The sequence below is a fragment of the Vombatus ursinus genome, unplaced genomic scaffold (assembly GCF_900497805.2).
Source record: "Vombatus ursinus unplaced genomic scaffold, bare-nosed wombat genome assembly UNPS02014807.1, whole genome shotgun sequence".
In the NCBI taxonomy this organism is placed as follows: Eukaryota; Metazoa; Chordata; class Mammalia; order Diprotodontia; family Vombatidae; genus Vombatus; species Vombatus ursinus.
This window is the reverse complement of record NW_020954585.1, coordinates 51,385,152-51,403,165: the sequence shown is the minus strand read 5'-3', so window position 1 is coordinate 51,403,165 and position 18,014 is coordinate 51,385,152. Positions and strand designations below refer to the sequence as shown.

The 18,014-nt window shown below is 37.5% G+C and overlaps 1 protein-coding gene across 1 annotated transcript in view; it reads right to left on the bottom strand.

The window, feature by feature from the left end:
- MAD1L1 (mitotic arrest deficient 1 like 1) overlaps positions 1 to 18,014 on the bottom strand; it is an 844,071-nt gene that overhangs the window by 699,109 nt on the left and 126,948 nt on the right. The window contains exon 10 of the mRNA XM_027875000.1: positions 7,786 to 7,872. Coding sequence (XP_027730801.1) covers positions 7,786 to 7,872 — 87 coding nt within the window. The remainder of the gene's footprint in view (positions 1 to 7,785; positions 7,873 to 18,014) is intronic.

Below are 18,014 nucleotides of genomic sequence, written 5' to 3'. Positions count from 1 at the left end.
ATTATCATGCATAAATGATTTGAATACATCTCCAAAACATTCTTGACAAATAAAAAGACAATAATCTTTTCATTGTTCCCATTTTTTCAATTGCGTCTGTCTCCTTGTGACCCCATTTGGGGTTTTCTTGGCAAAGATAATGGAGTGGTTTGCCATTTCCTTCTCCAGTTCATTTTACAGATGAGGAAACTGAGATAAACAGGGCGAAGTGACTTGCTCTGGGTCACACAGTTAGTAAGTGCCTGAGGCCAGATTTGAACTCGGGAAGATGAGTTTTCCTGACTTCAGGCCAGGCATGCTATGCACTCTGTCACCTACCTAAAGAGACCAGCATCCTACTGATCATCCACATTCACAATGTCAAAGGCATCCTTGATCCTTTCCTCCCCCTGAGCACTCATATCTAATAAGCTGTCATTTGTCATTTCTACGTCCAGGTCTCTTTTATTCACCTCCTTCTATCCTCTAGCTACTCTACTTCAGACCACCATTAATTTTCATCTGGACTATTGCAAAAGCTCTCAATTGGACTCCCAGCTTCCAATCTCTCCACTCTCCCATATAACTTCCACTGAACTTCCTAAATATTCTTCCTAAAGCACAAATCTGAAGTTATTCCCCCCGCCCAGTAATCTTCATTGGCTCCCAATTGCTACTAAGGAAATTATAAAGAAGACTTATAGAGCCTTAGTTGTTGTTCAGTTCTTTTCAACCATGTCTGACTCTTCATGACTCCATTTGAGTTTCTTGGCAAAGCTACTGGAGTGGTTTGCCATTTCCTTCTCCAGCTCATTTTATAGATGAGGAAACTGAGGCAAATAGAGTTAAGTGACTTGCCCAGGGTCACACAGCTAACACGTGTCTGAGACCAGACTTAAACTCACAAAGATGGGTCTTCCTGGCTACAGACCAGCACTCTATCCACTACACCAGCTAGCTGCCTTAGAGCTCTTCACAATTAGGCACTGGTCTACTTTTCCAGATTTATTTCAGATTAGTCTTCTTTAAGCATTCTACATTCCATCCAAATTGGCCTATTAGCTATTCGTTTCCCTTACACTTAGCCCTCAGCACTCCACTACCTCTCTCTTTAGTATTATATAAGTCGTTCCCTATGCTGAGAATGAATCACCCTCCCTTCTCACTGCTTACTTGGATTCATATAAGTTCTTGGATTCATATAAGGCTCAAGTGCCATTTCCTATGGAAAATCTTTCATGATCCCTCACTTAGCGCTCAATCTCTCCTCAAATTATTGCATATTCTTTACACTTCTATGTAAATTATTTATTCCCCCCAATAGTCTGTACATTCTTGAGGAGAGACACTTTTTTTACTTTGTCATTATATTACCAACGCCCAGCACAGTGCCTTCTACAAAAGAGGTGGTTATTAATAAATACTTATTGGATTCAGGCTGAATTCATGAAATTACTCAAAGCTAAAACTCAACCTAATCTATTTTTCTACTTAGCTCTACTAAAAGATTTAGCTTGGGAGAAAATAAAAAGAATTATTTTATGAGAAGATTTTAAGATTATCATTGTACTTTCACCAAGGCTATCTGAGAGTTGGGGGTTATCTGGCTCTATGGAAGAAAAGTCTTCACAACATAACATGAATTCACAATTCTATCTGCACTACACAGATGGGCCAAAGACATGGCTAAAATTAAGCCAGAAAGGCACTATTTAGGAAGCCTTAAACATTCTGGCTATTAGCCAACTTAATGAACAAAAATTAATTTATGTGGAGGTTTGAAAACTGTACACACTGGCAAACATATGTAAATATGAGGAAGAGGTTATAATTACACAAAGCTTTCTCACTTGCAGAGTCTGCAACATAAGTTGCTTCTCAAAACCGTTTCAGAAATATATTGCATGTTTACACCTTTATATACAACCTCTATCATGAAAACCTTTTAATATACCTGCCCACAATGTTCCTGGGAACTAGCCTAAACCTAACAAGTAATGAGCCTTCTTTCCAAGTTGCTAGCCTTCAATTTAGCACTGAATTCTCCAGTTCAATTTGTAATTCTTTTTTTTCTTAACGGTATTTAATTTTTTTAATTACATGTAAAGATAGTTTTCAACATTCATTTTTATAAAATTTTGAGTTCCAAATTTTTCTCACTCCCTCCCTACCCTCCCCACTCTCAAAGACAGTAAGCAATCTGATATAGGTTACACATGTACAAACATGTTAAACATATTTCCATATTAGTCATGTTATGAATGAAAAATCAGAAAAAGAAAAAGCCACAACAAAGAAAAAGCAAACAAAAAAATGAAAATAGTATGCTTTGATCTACATTCAGACTCCATCAGTTCTTTCTCTGGATGTGATTAGCATTTTCCATCATGAGTCTTTTGGAATTGTCTTGGATCATTGTATTGCTGAGAAGAGCTAAGTCTCTCTCTCTCTCTCTCTCTTTTTTTTTTTTTACGCAATTGGGGGTAAGTGACTTGCCCAGGGCCACACAGCTAGTAAGTGTCAAGTGTTTGGTCTGAGGCCAGATTTGAACTCAGGTCCTCCTGACTTCAGGGCCGGTGCTCTATCCACTGCACCACCTAGCTGCCCCCTAAGTCTCTTTTACTCATAGTTAATCATCACACAATGTTGCTGTTACTGTGTACAATGTTCTTCTGGTTCTGCTCACTTCACTCAGCATCAGTTCACGTAAGTCTTTCCAGGTTTTTCTGACATCTGCCTGCTCATCATTTCTTATAGCACAATAGTATTCCATTACATTCATATACCACAACTTGTTCAGACATTCCCCAATTGATGGGCATCCCCTCAATTTCCAATTCTCTGCTACCACAAAAAGAGTTGTTGTTAAGTATTTTTGTACATGTGGGTTCTTTCCCCATTTTTATGTTCTCTTTGGGATACAGACCTAGAAGTGGTATTCCTGGGTCAAAGGGTATGCAGAGTTTGGCTGCCCTTTGGGCATAGTTCCAAAGTGCTCTCCAGAATGGATGGATCAGTTCACAATTCCACCAACAATGCATTAGTGTTCCAATTTTCCCACATCTTCTCCAACATTTATCAATCTGATAAGTATGAGGTAGTAGCTCAGACTTGTTTTAATTTGCATTTCTCTCATCAATAGTAATTTAGAGCATTTTTTCATATGACTTTAGAGAGCTTTAATTTCTTCATCTGAAAACTGCCTGTTCATATCCTTTGATCATTTATCAACTGGGGAATGACTTGTATTCTTATAAATTTGACTTAGTTTTCTATATATTTTAGAAATGAGGCCTTTATCAGAGACACTTGCTGTGAAGATTGTTTCCCAACTTTCTGCTTTCTTTCTAATCTTGGTTGCATTGATTTTGTTTGTGCAAAAACTTTTTTAATTTAATGTAATGAAAATTATCCATTATGCATTTTATAACGTTATCTATCTCTTGTTTGGTTATAAATTTTTCTGTTCTCCATAAGTCTGACAGGTAAACTATTCCTTGCTCTCCTAATATCCTTATGGTATCATCCCTTAAGTCTAAATCCTGTATCCATTTTGACCTTATCTTGGTACAGGGTATGAGATGTTGGTCTATGCCTAGTTTCTGCAATACTATTTTCTAGTTTTCCCAGTAGTTTTTGTCAAATAGTGAGTTCTTATCCCAAAAGCTGGAGTCTTTGGGTTTATCAAACAACAGATTACTATAATCATTTACTACTGTCTCTTGTGTACCTAACCTATTCCACTGATCCACCACTCTTATTTCTTAGCCAGTAGTTTTAATGTCAATCTGTAATTCTTGCTTCTGTTGTACCTAAGAGATTTATAAGAATGTAATCAGTAGTTTTATTTTTATTTGCTTTCTGACCTTCAGCAAAAAAACAAAATTAATAACAAGGTGGTTCTGATTTTTTGGAGAACAATTTGAGGGGGACACATTGAGCATATCCAGGATTAAACAGTTTTATTCTATGGAAAGAATACATAGCAATGTCGGGAAAAATGCAGAAATTACTCAAAAGAGTCAAAACTAGCTACTTCTTTTCTTTTATTTCCTTCAGTGTCTTACTCTGTCCACTACCACCCTGAACTAACAAAATGAAAGATCACATGTGTTGTAAAGGCTTTAGACAACCTCAAGATGAAAAGAAATCTAGTGTTCACTCAATGGAATTAACTTGATGCTATCTCATCCTCGACCTTCTTTCCATTTGGGTCACATTATTAATACGAATATACATTAATGGCATTTCATATATCTCCCTGTTTCTTTTATGTCTTTTTTTTTTAACGATTTTAATGGCAGCATATAGACACTTTCGTGGACAAAAAGACAGACTCCAGTTAGTGAACATGGGAGACAGAACACTAGATATGGAATCAAGAAGATCTTACCTGTCTCAGATACCTGTTAGCAGCGACACCATAAATTAACTTAACCTCTCTGGGCTAGAGGTGTAAATAAACCCAAGTCATGGCCATGAAAACTGATCCTCAAAACAAAGAATGCAAATAAGTAGGGAACTGATAAGCTATTAAGATGTTAGGTCACTGTTTTGGAATACATCCTGGGAGAATCTTCAGAAGAAGCTAATCGCAGCAATTTTAATAGAACTGATAATTAAACTAGTCTCTCTTCATTTCGTACTCAGCAGTCTTCCAAAGGAATGTCAATTTCTCACACCCCATAAGGTAGAGCTGCACACTTGTCTCATCAAACTACAAAGGTACAGTTCAAGGAACAGCCCCTTTGTCCTCCCTTTTCAAAAAACTGATGATCATCATTTTTTGCCTGTTGCTCCCTAGGTTCAACAATATCTCCTGTTGCTCCTACACCTTGGTACTCTGTTTATGCAACTTATAGCCACAGAATACAAACATCAGTGCAATCTATCATGTGCTATTAATAGCATTTTCCACTATTTTAATCAGAAGACTGAGATTGATTTTACTCATTTTCTCTTTTTGCTCCTGTCACGTGCAAAGAAAGAAAGAAGTCATCTCTCTCCCCCTCTACCTCTGTCTAAAACACATTAGCAAAATTCAAGGATCCAAATAGCTCAACCAGCATATATAAACTGGCCTAGCAACAGAGAATGACTTAAACCACCGAATAAGAAATTTAAAACCTGACACTTTCCACTGTCTTTATCTCACTGTTTTCCAATAAGAACAGCAGCATACATCTTTTTGCCTTTTGAAGATTTTCCAAAATACAAACAAAGCCTTAGCTTTACTACTAAAATGTTGTTGTTGGTTTTTGTTTTTGTTTTAAATCAGAAAAGTTACTAGAGCTTAGTATTATTACTCCACATATATGAAAATCTATGTGTTAGCAGCTGTCAATATAGAGACAAGCACAATATAGAAGCATGACTACAAGAGTCCTCAAAGGCAACATTATAAAAAGAGCTTCCAAGTCGAGCAAGGAAAAATGCTAAGATGGAGAGAGCGGATCTGCATGCATAGGTATTCCATAGTGAAGCAATATGACATTAGGAGCATGAATTTCTCTCTTCTTTAGCTAGATAGCCCTAAGCAATCTCCACGGCAACAGTCTGTAGAGAGATGATGATGCACAGTCTACAGAAGTGGGGAAGAGGAAGGCAGGGGAGGGGAGGAAAGGGTTAAGAAGAAAGAATATATAGCAAGACTGCTCTCTTCTACTACCTTTCCGGAGAAGTTTATTTCTTAAGAACCTTGCTTAACTGCAACTATGGGCTTTGTTAGAGAATACCTTCTTCAATTCAGCAAAAAGGAAATAAACATTTGGATGAAAGAAACAAGCAAGAAAAAAAGGGAGAGCTCCACCCAAATTTAATACTGTTAAAATAAAGAAAAGAAGGCAGGTATCAATTACATGACACAAAAGGGATATTTATAGATCATCCTAGCAAACTAATTCATACCCTATAAGACATCATGCTAAAGCTAAAAGAAATAAGTCTGTGGGCCAAAAAAAAAAATCCCATTAAAATGATAAATATAACCACGAGGACATTTCATAGTCATGGGGATGTGGGAAACCCCTGCTGAAGGGTTAGATTTAGAGAAACAGGCAGTAGAGTTCAATGGCAACAGAACTGTACTAGCAAAGAAGCAAAGGTTCTGATTTCCAAGTCCCAGTAATTCCCTAAGGTCACAGGAAAACTCAGTTCTCCAATGATGTAGCAGTTTATCAATAAGCTTTGGGGAGGACAGTGGTATAGTATCAAGCACAATGCATTCGAAGTCTGAGAGCATGAGTCTCATTTTTCCTACTGTGACCTAGATAAGTCATTTCACCAATGTAGGCTTCCATTTTTTCATCTTTGTAAAATGAGAGAGGTGCTCATTTTTGCTCTTAGGTCCCCATGCAATGGCACCTAAGTTAATAGTTAATGACACCTAACAGCTATCACACAGCTTGTAAGTATCCAAGGCTGGATTTAACTCAGGTCTTCCTGACTGCAGGCCCAGTATTCCATCTACCGTGCCACCTAGTTATCTGCCTCCAAGTAACTACTACTAAGTAATAAAGCATTAGTCAGACGATGTCTTCCTTTGGAAACCCTCGAAGTACTTTACTGACATGACTATGACTGTCTAAGTTCATTCTCATTTGATAGATGGCAACACAGCAGTCCAAATGTTAAAGAGTCTTCCATGAAACAATAGTTACCAGTGGCAGTACTGTAGACAGAATTACTATCTTCCTACGCCAAGGCTTTTTCCCCTATACTGGATTTCCTCAAAGACTAGAGTTCTTCTTCTAACAGAAGTTCTAGATCAAACTAAAGTACAACAATGGTACAAAGGAAAGAGTTGATAAGGGGAATATCAGCTTTTTTCTCACACTCTTTTAAGGGGTTTGCCTTCCTACTTCCATATTGTCTAAATAAACCATAGAGGGAAATAATAGAAAAACATTGTTTGGTAGAAGAAAAAACACAGAAAATTATCCATTCTACTAATATCTAGTCTGTTTTGAAATAAAAGTACATGAATGGAATAATTTGTCCAGATGTTCAAGCTTTTTATTTCACTGACAACAATGAAAATTCATCAGAAGTCAAAAAGCAATGATTGTCATTTGACATTTCAAAACTAAATGGATGGAATTACATTTGGTGTGACCAGATGATTCTAAATGCTTATTTTTGCAGCCAGCAGCAGCACTACCACTACCACAACTAAAAACTTCCTTCTAGCTACTAATAAATTATAGAAAAGTCATCTCTCAGGGATGATAGGGGCTGTAGCATGAAAATCAATGATGCACAACCAAGCTCAGCATTTTCTCTCCCTCCCCATCACTGGATCAACTGTGGACAAGATGATTACTGGGCTTTCTTTAGCTCTTAAACAAACACATCTCTTTCATGAAGAGCCTCAATACTCATGTCATGAAAGACAAGAGATGGAGAATTATGCTACTGCAAAGAGTTGGTTGGTACACAGCTCAAAGAGAAACACACTGCAGGAATCAGACATCTAGGATAAGAGGACAAAACTACTGGGAAATCAAGAAAGCTGTTCAGACTAATTTAAGGTATCAAGTAGTTTTCACTGGAAATTTGGGTTTTACATCAAAGGACAATGAACAATGCATCCACAGTCTGAACTCTTTCAAATTTTAACCTCATTGATAGCATTTGTTCCACACACCAAATTAAGAGGCAGAGTAAAAGCAAGAGTACGGTCCTGTAAAAGCACAAATTTTGGTTAGCCCTAAGATGGAAAGAGGACAACCTTCCTTTCAATAAATCCATGACAATATCTTGGAGGGAGAGTGTCAAGCTCGTGGCAATTCATCCTGTTACCCCTACCTGCTTGTGCTGGCGGTGCTCTTTTCTGTCAACTCAATCTCCCTCTGTTGCAGGGACACAATGTAGTTGGAGAGATCTTCAGGGGTCCTGTGGGATAAACACAACACACAAAAAGAAAAGGTGAAAAACCCAAATATGCCATTTGCAGGGGGATCATTGTCAACTCTAAGTATCAAGAACTATAAAATATACCTTAAGGTGACTTCAAAAGTCATTCATGAATAGGCTCATATGTACCCTATTGAAAACACAAATACTTTTACACGTTAAACAATATTTATTTATGACCTTTAAATGAACCTACTCCAGTCTGTCCCTACAAAGTCATGAATTTCATGAAGGCACAAAGTATTCCAGCCATGTTCCACACGAGAACAAGGCTTCAAGCAGTGCAGCAGCGCTATGGACCACTGGGAAATCATAGCAAAAAAGAAAGGAAAAAACAAAAAACAAAAAACAAAAAACAACACAGCAGGCAGCCATCAGAAAAAGAGCTTGACATATTAATGAAGAAGTGATTTATGGCATCCCTTTGTCCTTCCTGTTTTTTTCCCACACAATTCCATTCCATGGAGACCACTCTCCAGACAATAAGGATTCTTGCTCCTCTGCACACCTTGTGTTCCCATATCTGGGTGCCTATGCTTATGCCGTTATCTCCCCCTGCTTCCCCTCTCCAATGTGTGGCATGGGACTGTGGAAAGAGGGCTGGATTTAGTGTAAATAGCTCCACCTTTTACCATCTGCACAACCTTTGCCAAATTACTTAACATCTCTAAGTTGCAATTCCTCATTTAAAAAATGAAAAAAAAAATGGGTTTGGATAACCTCTATGATCTCTTCTAGTTCTAAATCTATGATTTACCTGACAAATTCTTCTTATTCTTCAAAATCCACAATTTCTCAATTATATACCCTATCCTCCAAATAATGTGACACAGTATGTTGTCTTGTAAACACTGTGTTTATTACCATAGTTATTGGGGTATATGTCACCAAACTAGATGACATGTACCTCTATAAGAAGTACTATTAAAAAAAAAGAAAAAAAAAGAAGTACTATTTATTTTATCACCTCCCCACTGTAGGAAGAACGGATAAACTGAGTCAGATATAGGGACATATAAAGGGACAGCACCACAACTGATGGCTATATCATTTATAAATAGAGGTAGTGACTTTAAAACCAAAGCATAAAGCAAAAAAGGAACAGAAAGACATTAATACAGTCACTCATAATCACACTTGTAGATAATAATCTTTATCAGCATCATATTTAAAAAGATTTCCCTAAATATATTTATATAGTTTATATCACAGATTTTCTTGTTGCAATGTAAACATATTACTAATGAACATCATGGTATGCTAACAACTACAACAACGATAACACTGGTAGGTTTTTGGGATTACAAGACCAGCAAGATAGCAAAGTAGCCACTTTCCCCATGTCCCTTTAACTCTCTAGCCCCCCCCAAAAAAAGAGGAATTATGTGACATATGTAGAAAAATGATAGCTAAATCCAAAGATCAAAGAAAAGATAATATCAAAAAGGTAAAATCTTTATGAATTAAAACCAAAGAAGTCTAATCTTTAAAGGGCTGAATCAGCAGCCCTCCCCCACAAGATTCCACATTCCCTGGAAGGGACACAATTAGATCAAAGACATTCAGGGGGGCCACTGGAGGATGCCTAAGACTACAGACACTGCTGGCACATCTTTCCTTGTGCCAATCCATACAACTATGTCTAGAAAAAGGGGGAGACAGGAGAGTTGAAGACATGTTCCATTCTGACAAGGACCAGACACATGCCCCCACAACCCACTGCAGAGACACCAGTGGCACAGACTTTTCCTTTGTCCCACCCTTCAAGAACTGACAAAAATTGATTCTGCCCATCCATTAGAAAGAAAGGAGGAACAAAAAATTGAGGTTGAGGTGACATGCATGGCTGTTCCAGACCAGAAGGAAAGAATATTGAAAACCAGTAGTGACTAGTATCATTTCCCACAGAGGGCTCTCAAGGTAAGGATCTAGGGAAATTAACCTTATATCCTCAAACATGTAAAGAGGCTACCCAACTTCCGCAAAAGTGAAAGAGATGTACATACATATGTGTGTGTATGTGTGTTTTTGGTTTTTTTTTTGCTGAGGCAGTAGGGGTTAAGTGACTTGCCCAGGATCACACAGCTAGTAAGTGTCAAGTGACTGAGGCCAGATTTGAACTCAGGTCTTCCTGACTCCAAGGCCAGAGTTCTATCTACTATACCACCTGGCTGCCCCCGGAAGATATTTTTAAGAAGTTAAAACACCAAATATTTCAAAAGAAAACCTCCTAATAACAAACAAATGAATCAACAAAGAAATTAAAACCAGACAGGAGAATGAGTACTAAATCCTCAAAGAGAATACAAAGCTCCCTTAATAAACATTACATGTGGGGGGGAAAAAAGCAGACCAATTTTAAAAGAAATAGCAAATTCAATGGACTTTCAGAGAGTATGACTCAACAACAAGAAATTCCAGAATGTTCTAAAAGAGAAATGAAATTCATTAAGAAAGAAATTAAGAGTTTTAAGTCAGAATTTAGATGTCTCAATATAGCTTTTAAAAAACACAATTAGGGGCAGCTAGGTGGTAGAGTGGATAGAATACTGGCCCTGGAGTCAGGAAGACCTGAGTTCAAATCCAGTCTCAGACAAGACACTTGACACTTACTAGCTGTGTGATCCTGGGCAATTAACCCCAATTGCTTCACCAAAAAAAAAAAAAAGACACCTTGATTAACAAATTCATAAAAACTGAACTCATGATGTAGACTCTCTCTCAAGCAATAAGAGACATTAACAGATTTTAATTAATGAATAAAGGTATTTTTAAGTGTTTTATATGTGTAAAATACTGTACTACACACAAGGGATACAAAAAGAAAAGTATGATCATCCTTGCTCTCAAGGACCTCATACTCTAATGGAGGAGACAAAACACAGAAGGTTTCAGTTGCAAGTCAGATGGAAAGTTCCATATTCTTTAGGGAACAACAGCAAATCATACGGTAATGCCTCTTCCTTATATGTCATATCCACTGTAATATCATATCAATTTTATATATTGAACCATTTGATAGTACCAAGGACTTTGGTGACAAGAACTTTCACATCTGAGTCTTCAGTAGCCTCAGATTTAACATTTCCAGGTGTAGTTGCCTGGCTGCATTGACTCAAGGGTTGCTTCCCAGAATAATGATTGAGAGGACTGGGCTAAAAGCCTTTTACTTTTCAAAGTTCTTGGGGTCAGGACCCTGGGCTATGCCCATCAGGTTCTGAGAGGAGACCACTGTCAATGTGATGATGGTGGTGGTGGTAGAATGACTTGCCTGAACATTTCTGTTGTCTCTCCCTTAGAGTGACTTCCTACTTGAACTACACTGGTTTGCTTGCCCTCTCTGTAGCAATTTGTGGATAATTGGTAGAGATAGCTGGTTCTTTTTACACAGAAGCTTCTTCCCCAGATGATGGCTGTGAGGGATAGGCTGGAAGCCAAAATGACAATCTAAGGGGTGGTGACAAACTTAAAACACAAGAACACTAATGTAGGAGAAAAGCAGAAAGCTGGGAAGTAATCTTTACAGCAAGTGCCTCTCATAAAGACCTCACTTCTAAAATATATACAGAACTGAGTCAAATTGATAAGAATACAAGCCATTCCCCAATTGATAAATGGTCAAAGGATATCAACAAGCAGTTTTCAGAAGAATTCAAAGCTATATATATATATATATATATGTGTGTGTGTGTATATATATATGTATATATATGTGTATGTGTGTGTGTGTGTGTATGAAAAAATGCTCTAAATCACTTGATTAGAGAAATGCAAATTAAAACACTCACACCTATCAGACTGGCTAAAATGACAAAAAAGGAAAATGATAAGTGTTGGAGAGGATGTGGAAAAATTGTTGGGCACAGCTGTTGGAGTTGTGAACTGATCCAACCATTCTAGAGAAAAATTTTAAACTATGCCAAAAGGGCAACCAAACTGTGCATACCCTTTGATCCAGCAACACTACTTCCAGGTATGTATCCCAAAGAGAGCATAAAAAAGGGAAAAGGACCTACACAGGCAAAAATATTTATAGCAGCCCTTTTCGTGGTGACAAAATACTGGAAACTGAACGGATACTCATCAATTGGGGAATGCCTGAACAAGGTGTGGTACACGAATGCAATGGAATGCTATTGTGCAATAAGAAATGATGAACAGGCAGATTTCAGAAAATCCTGGAAAGATCTGTACAAACTGATGCAAAACAAAATGAGCAGAACCAGGAAAACATTGTATACAACATCAGCAACATTGTGTGAAGGTATCTATGAAAGACTCAGCTCTTCTCAGCAACACAGTGATCCAAGACGAATAAAAGGATTCATGAAGGAAAACTCTATTCATATCCAGATAAAGAACTGATGGAATCAATGCAGAACAAAGCATTTTTTTTCACTTACATTACTCTTTCTCATGTTTTTTTTAATCTGTTTCTTCTTTCACAACTAATATGAAAATAATTTTTACATGATAGCACAGGTATAAACTATATCAAACTGCCTACCATTTTCAGAAAAGTGAAAGTAAGGGAGGGAGTGAGAAAAATTTGGAATGCAAAATCTTGTAAAAATGAATGCTAAAAATTTTCTTGACATGTTACTGGGGAAAAAAATAAAAGATTATTTTAAATAATAATACAAGCCTTTTGAGGGCAGGAAGTCGACCTCAAAAAAAAAAAAAAGAACTCTAATGTAGAAAAAGCACGGCATCAAAGAAGTAAAAGATGATAATACTAAAAGACTATATACATTCTATACAAACCAAAGTGATTACCCTTGAAAACTAGATGCAGGAGGATAACTCCTGAATTTAAACAACAAAGCACCAATACAGAGAATCTACAGATCACCTCCAGAAAACAAACAAAAAAAAACCACTGAATTCAAACTCCTTGACACAGTCACTAAATTTCGCAAACTGAATGAAAATTAATAAGTTCTGTAAATGGCCAGAAGAACTTTAAATATAAAAGAAAAGAAATTCAAATAACTCAAGATTATTCTATAGCCATAAGAAATCTCAGAAAGAAATGGAATAGTATATTCCAAAAAGCAAAGGAGCTCAAGATGTCACTCAAAATATATACCCTGCAAAACTGAACCAAATCGCCAATAAAAAGACAGATATTCCCCCTTAAAAAACAGACACTTGAGAATTTCTGAAAAATAACCATATGCAGGCAGAATATTTGACTTGGAAACACTCTAAGGAAAAGAAACATAAGAAAAATAATTAAATACAACTACCAAAGAAAGAAGAATTAAGTTGATTGCACCATGTTTAGGGGTTTTGAAATAGAAACAGTGATACCGACCCATGATGTAAAATAATAGCAGCTAACATTTACATAGTATTTTAAGATTTATGAAATGAATTATATTCATTATAAAGTTGGGCATCACAGCAAACCTACAAACTAAGGCAGAAAGGTTGAGTAACTTGTCCAAGGATATGCTAAGAAGTAGCAGAAACAGGATTTCAAAGGAAATCCTGCAAATCCAAGTTGGACTGCAAATCCAAGGGTCTGTGTAAAAGGCACTGGATAAAAATTTGTAGAAGGAAATATATTAGGGAAAATATCTGAAGTATATCACGTAAAGGCCCACTATCCAATTTACATATATGAAACCGAAGCATATCTATAAGACTAATAATATCCATTTGTCAATGGAAGAAATACAAACTGTCAATAATCACATAAAAATCCTCATAATTTTGTCTTTATTGTGCCTAATTCAGCCAAAATATGAAAGGTACAAAATGTCACATCACACTGTAACATCTGGCTTGGTCAGTCTTTACAAGGCACACTTGTTAGATTTTCCCTCTTTCATTTAATGCCATTTTTATAACCCAGAGAAAAACAAATTCAGGGAACTGGTGTTGAATTGCTTAGAACTTTCAGAGTAAAGGGGATGCTTAAGGTCACTAAATGTTGTGCTACAACAGGACACTTAAAACAGAAAAATATTTACTAGAAAGGAATCAGGAGGAAGAAATACATGAGACACGTGTTTATCTGGTTGTGCTACTTTGGGACTTCTCTAACTGACTTCTCCCACACACATTAGGAAGTTCATTATTTGGACAACCTCATCATCCTTCAAGATCTCATCAGTCTTTGTATTCTACCTCATCACTCCCTTCTGCCTCTCTGATTGAGAGTGGGGCCATGGAGAGACCTCAGCTCAGATATCTTCTCATTTCTCACCTGGATGTACCACTTTGGGATTTCTCAAACCCTTCCCTTCACCCCCACTTTTCAGCATCCTTTTATATATTTATTTCCCCCCATTGGATTTTAAGTTCTTTGAGGACAGGGATTGTCTTTTTTATCTGTATCCCCAGTGTGTAGCACAGTGTATGGTATAGAGTAGATGCTTAATAAAAGTTTATTGACTACTGTGGACAACAAACTTGTATTATGGTAGAAGTTACTCTATTAGGTAAAAAAGATTCTTATCACACCATAGAGACACCATAGAGACACCATAGAGACACACCTGAGTTGAAGATTGAGATAATTCTGACCCCAAAAGCTCCAGTAACCAGTCCTAGGAGCATATAGTTTTCCATGACAATCAGCCAGGAACTAAATGCCATCCTTACAGGAATCTGAGTAGATAATATTATGACTTTGATATGGAAGAATAATCTGCAAATGGCCTCAGGGAAATTCTATATCCTTAATTAAAAGTGTACGTAATGTGACCAAAACATATCAGGAATCTCCGCAAATATTGAGAAATCAAGATTTCAGGACTTTCTGAGTTAGCTTACTCAGACTTTTGGAGTTTAATGCTTTATCTTTTACTTTCAAATCCATTCAGTAAATATAATCATCGATAATGTAAATGTGACTTTCAGGTCACAAGAAGAATGGAAGGAAATTAGAATCCCAAAAGAATGGAAACAATAAAAGACATTCTGAAGAACTGTGACCCTGGGAATTTAACTCTTGAGAAAGGCAAGGAAGGGAATTAAAGGAAGTCTGAGAGACAAGTCCCTTCCAGTTTATAATCCTACGATTCTCCGTTCTTGTTTGAGAGGTATATAAGTTTTGCCTGGCCTGTATCTAACTGAATCCCCTCTCTAGTGACAATGTAGAACAAGTGAATAGGTAGAAAGGAGACACCCATAATTTACAACACAATCAACAATTAAACTAACAAGGCAAAGGCAGATCACAACTCTTTCTGACAGTCTGTTACTGTACCATACGAGTCAGAACCTAGGAGGTAAAGATCTGTCATTCCAGTGGGAGAAGGATAAATGATAAATATATTCATTACAGTTAAATTTATATACAAAGAAAATACTCTAGTTTGTGTCAACAAATCTGTCTTGAGAAAACATTTCAGCCCTCTATTATGTCAACCACCTAGGTGCGTACAGTGTCGTTAGGAAGACAGGATTAGAACATGCAATTCTCCTGCCCCCATCGTTAAACTGGTAGCAGATGCAATTCTCCTTTTGCAAGGATAGATTTGGAGATTTGGAGTTCTTCTTGCTTTGAAACCTACTCTAATATGTGGAGGTATTATCTAATTCACTCCACTTCACCAAATTGTCTAAGAAAAACACTACCACTTCAGCACTCTTGGGAACCACTGAGCACACCATATATAGAGTATCTTCTGAGTAAATTGTCAGTTATAGCTATCAGGATAAGACAAAGGAACTGGTATAAAGTTCAAGTTAAGAAAGGGCCCTAGGAACCTACTCAGCAAATATTCACTAATCCAAACTGTCTTTCGTCTTGTCCTCTGCTCCACAGTGTTTTTGAGAATGAGAGCATAATTCTCCTTCATTCTAGGACTTTAAAGTGGAGAGCACCAGTCAGTTGGTACTTCCCTTATCCTATAACTAATAAAATCCCACCTTATCTCTGTATTCCAAAGATACATTTACTGAGACCAAAAAAAAAAAAAAAAGAACAAAACAAAAAATCAACTTTCTTATTTTTTGCTTCTCATTCTGCTCTGCCCTAACTCTGCTCAGTTCCTATTACTCCCTGCCCTCCTCTTCCATTATACTCCCCAGAATGCCATTTCTATTATTAAATTCTGATTCATTATGAAATTTCTGCAATTAGGTAAGAAGTTTTTATTAAACAACTACTATGTGCCAGGTACTTTGCCAGGAACTGGGGACACAAAGCCAAAACGATAAGGAAAAAAAACTCCAAAGAAAAAAACCTAGTGTCTATCCTCAAAATCCTTATACCTCTCCTGCTTTGCGGTTTACCCCAACCATCCCGTTCAAATTATTTTCCAGTCATCTATCAGCCTACAGGCCATTTTCCTTCCCTTCTCCAAGAGTTTAATACCTGGCTCATAGACTTCCTCACTATCTCAACCCCTGCTCTTTTACTCAGGGACTTCCATATAAACACTGATGAACCTTCAAACATTCTCATGTCCCATTAATCAGTCTACAGAGCTCTCATGATAACAGGAATGTTCATGTTTTAGATCTTATCATAAATGTGCTACCACCAACTTCCTAGGCTTTAGAATCCTTTCTCTAATCATGAATTCCTTTATTTCTCTCATTCTCAATCCCCTCCTAATGCTTTTATTTGTCCTCTCTATGGCCTCCTATCCTCTCCATGTCCCCCTATTCCATTATGCCTAATTCTGGCTTTATTTCTCTCCTTTATAATTTTGAACCTTTAGTTGATCAGATCAACTATATACCATCTTCTGTCACTGAATCCCTTGCTCCCTTGTCCTGGTACTATTCAGCATTTGAAAAACTCTAAACCTATGAAAATCCCTACATCTGTCTAGTCCCACACAGATTGTGTCACTATAATTATGCTATTTAATCTCAACCAGGCCCTCACTGCTGCATGTCAGACCTTTAATTTACAGGTTGTACTGTGACAATCACTGAGGGGTCTCTTAGTCATGGCCAGTTAGAAAATTGAAAGAGTCCCCCCTTTAATAGACTGATCCTTCACCTAGAAGATGATCATCTACCCAAGAGCCAGTGTGGCTTTAGAAAGGGCTGAGGAACAGCTGACATCTTATTTGCTGCCCAGCAACTCCAGGAGAAATGCCAGGAGCAGAACAGATCTGTATACAATGCACACCTGACTAAGGCCTTTGATAATGTCAGTCATGAGGGCTTGTGGAAGATCGTGGCAAAATCTGGTTGCCCAGAGAAGTTTATCAGTATTGACCCCAATTTCATGATGGGATGCTTGCATGGATGGATTCTGGATAACAGATGATCCTCTAGTGCTTTGCCAGTCACCAGTAGAGTAAAGCAGGGCTGTGTGCTTGCTCCCATGTTTTTTCAGCATGACGTTTTCAACAATATTATTAGAAGCCTTCAGTGAGGACAAACATGGCATCAAGGTCAGCTACCACACTGATGTAAATTATTTAACTTGAATAGACTACAAGCCAAGACTAAAACGGAAGGAGAGTTGGTGCACAGCTGACTGTGCACTCAATGCAGCCTCTGAAGCTGAGATGCAATAGAGTATGGATCGATTCTCTGCCACTTTTGCTAATTTTGGCCTGACAATTAACACCAAGAAAATAAAGGTTCCCCACTATCTAGAACTACACCATCCATATATGGAACCACTGGTTACAGCAAATGGAGAAATTCTGAATACTGTGGATAAGTTCACTTGGCAGCATACTTTCCAGGCACATCCACATAGATGAAGGCTGATGCACAGAGACAGCTCAGCGTTTGGGAGGCTCCGAAAGAAAGTGTGGGAGAAAAGAGCAGTATTAGGTTGGCTTTCTGCTGACTACATTGTGGGATGCCTGTGAAACCTAGACAGTAATACCAGCAGCATGCTAAGAAACTCAGCTGCTTCCATTTGAATTGTTTCAGGAAGATTCTGAGGATAACCTGGCAAGATAAGACACAAGACACCGAGGCCCTCTCTCAAGCTAAACTCTTAAGCATTCAGACTCTACTGTAGACTCCAATTATCGGGCCACGTTGTCTGAATGCCAATGTACATTTACCTAAAAGACTATTTTACGAGGAACTCACACAAGGCAAGCGCTCACACAGAGGTCAGAAGAAGCAATACAAGGACACTCTCAAGATCTCTTTGAAGAACTTTAGTATCAATTGTGAGACATAGG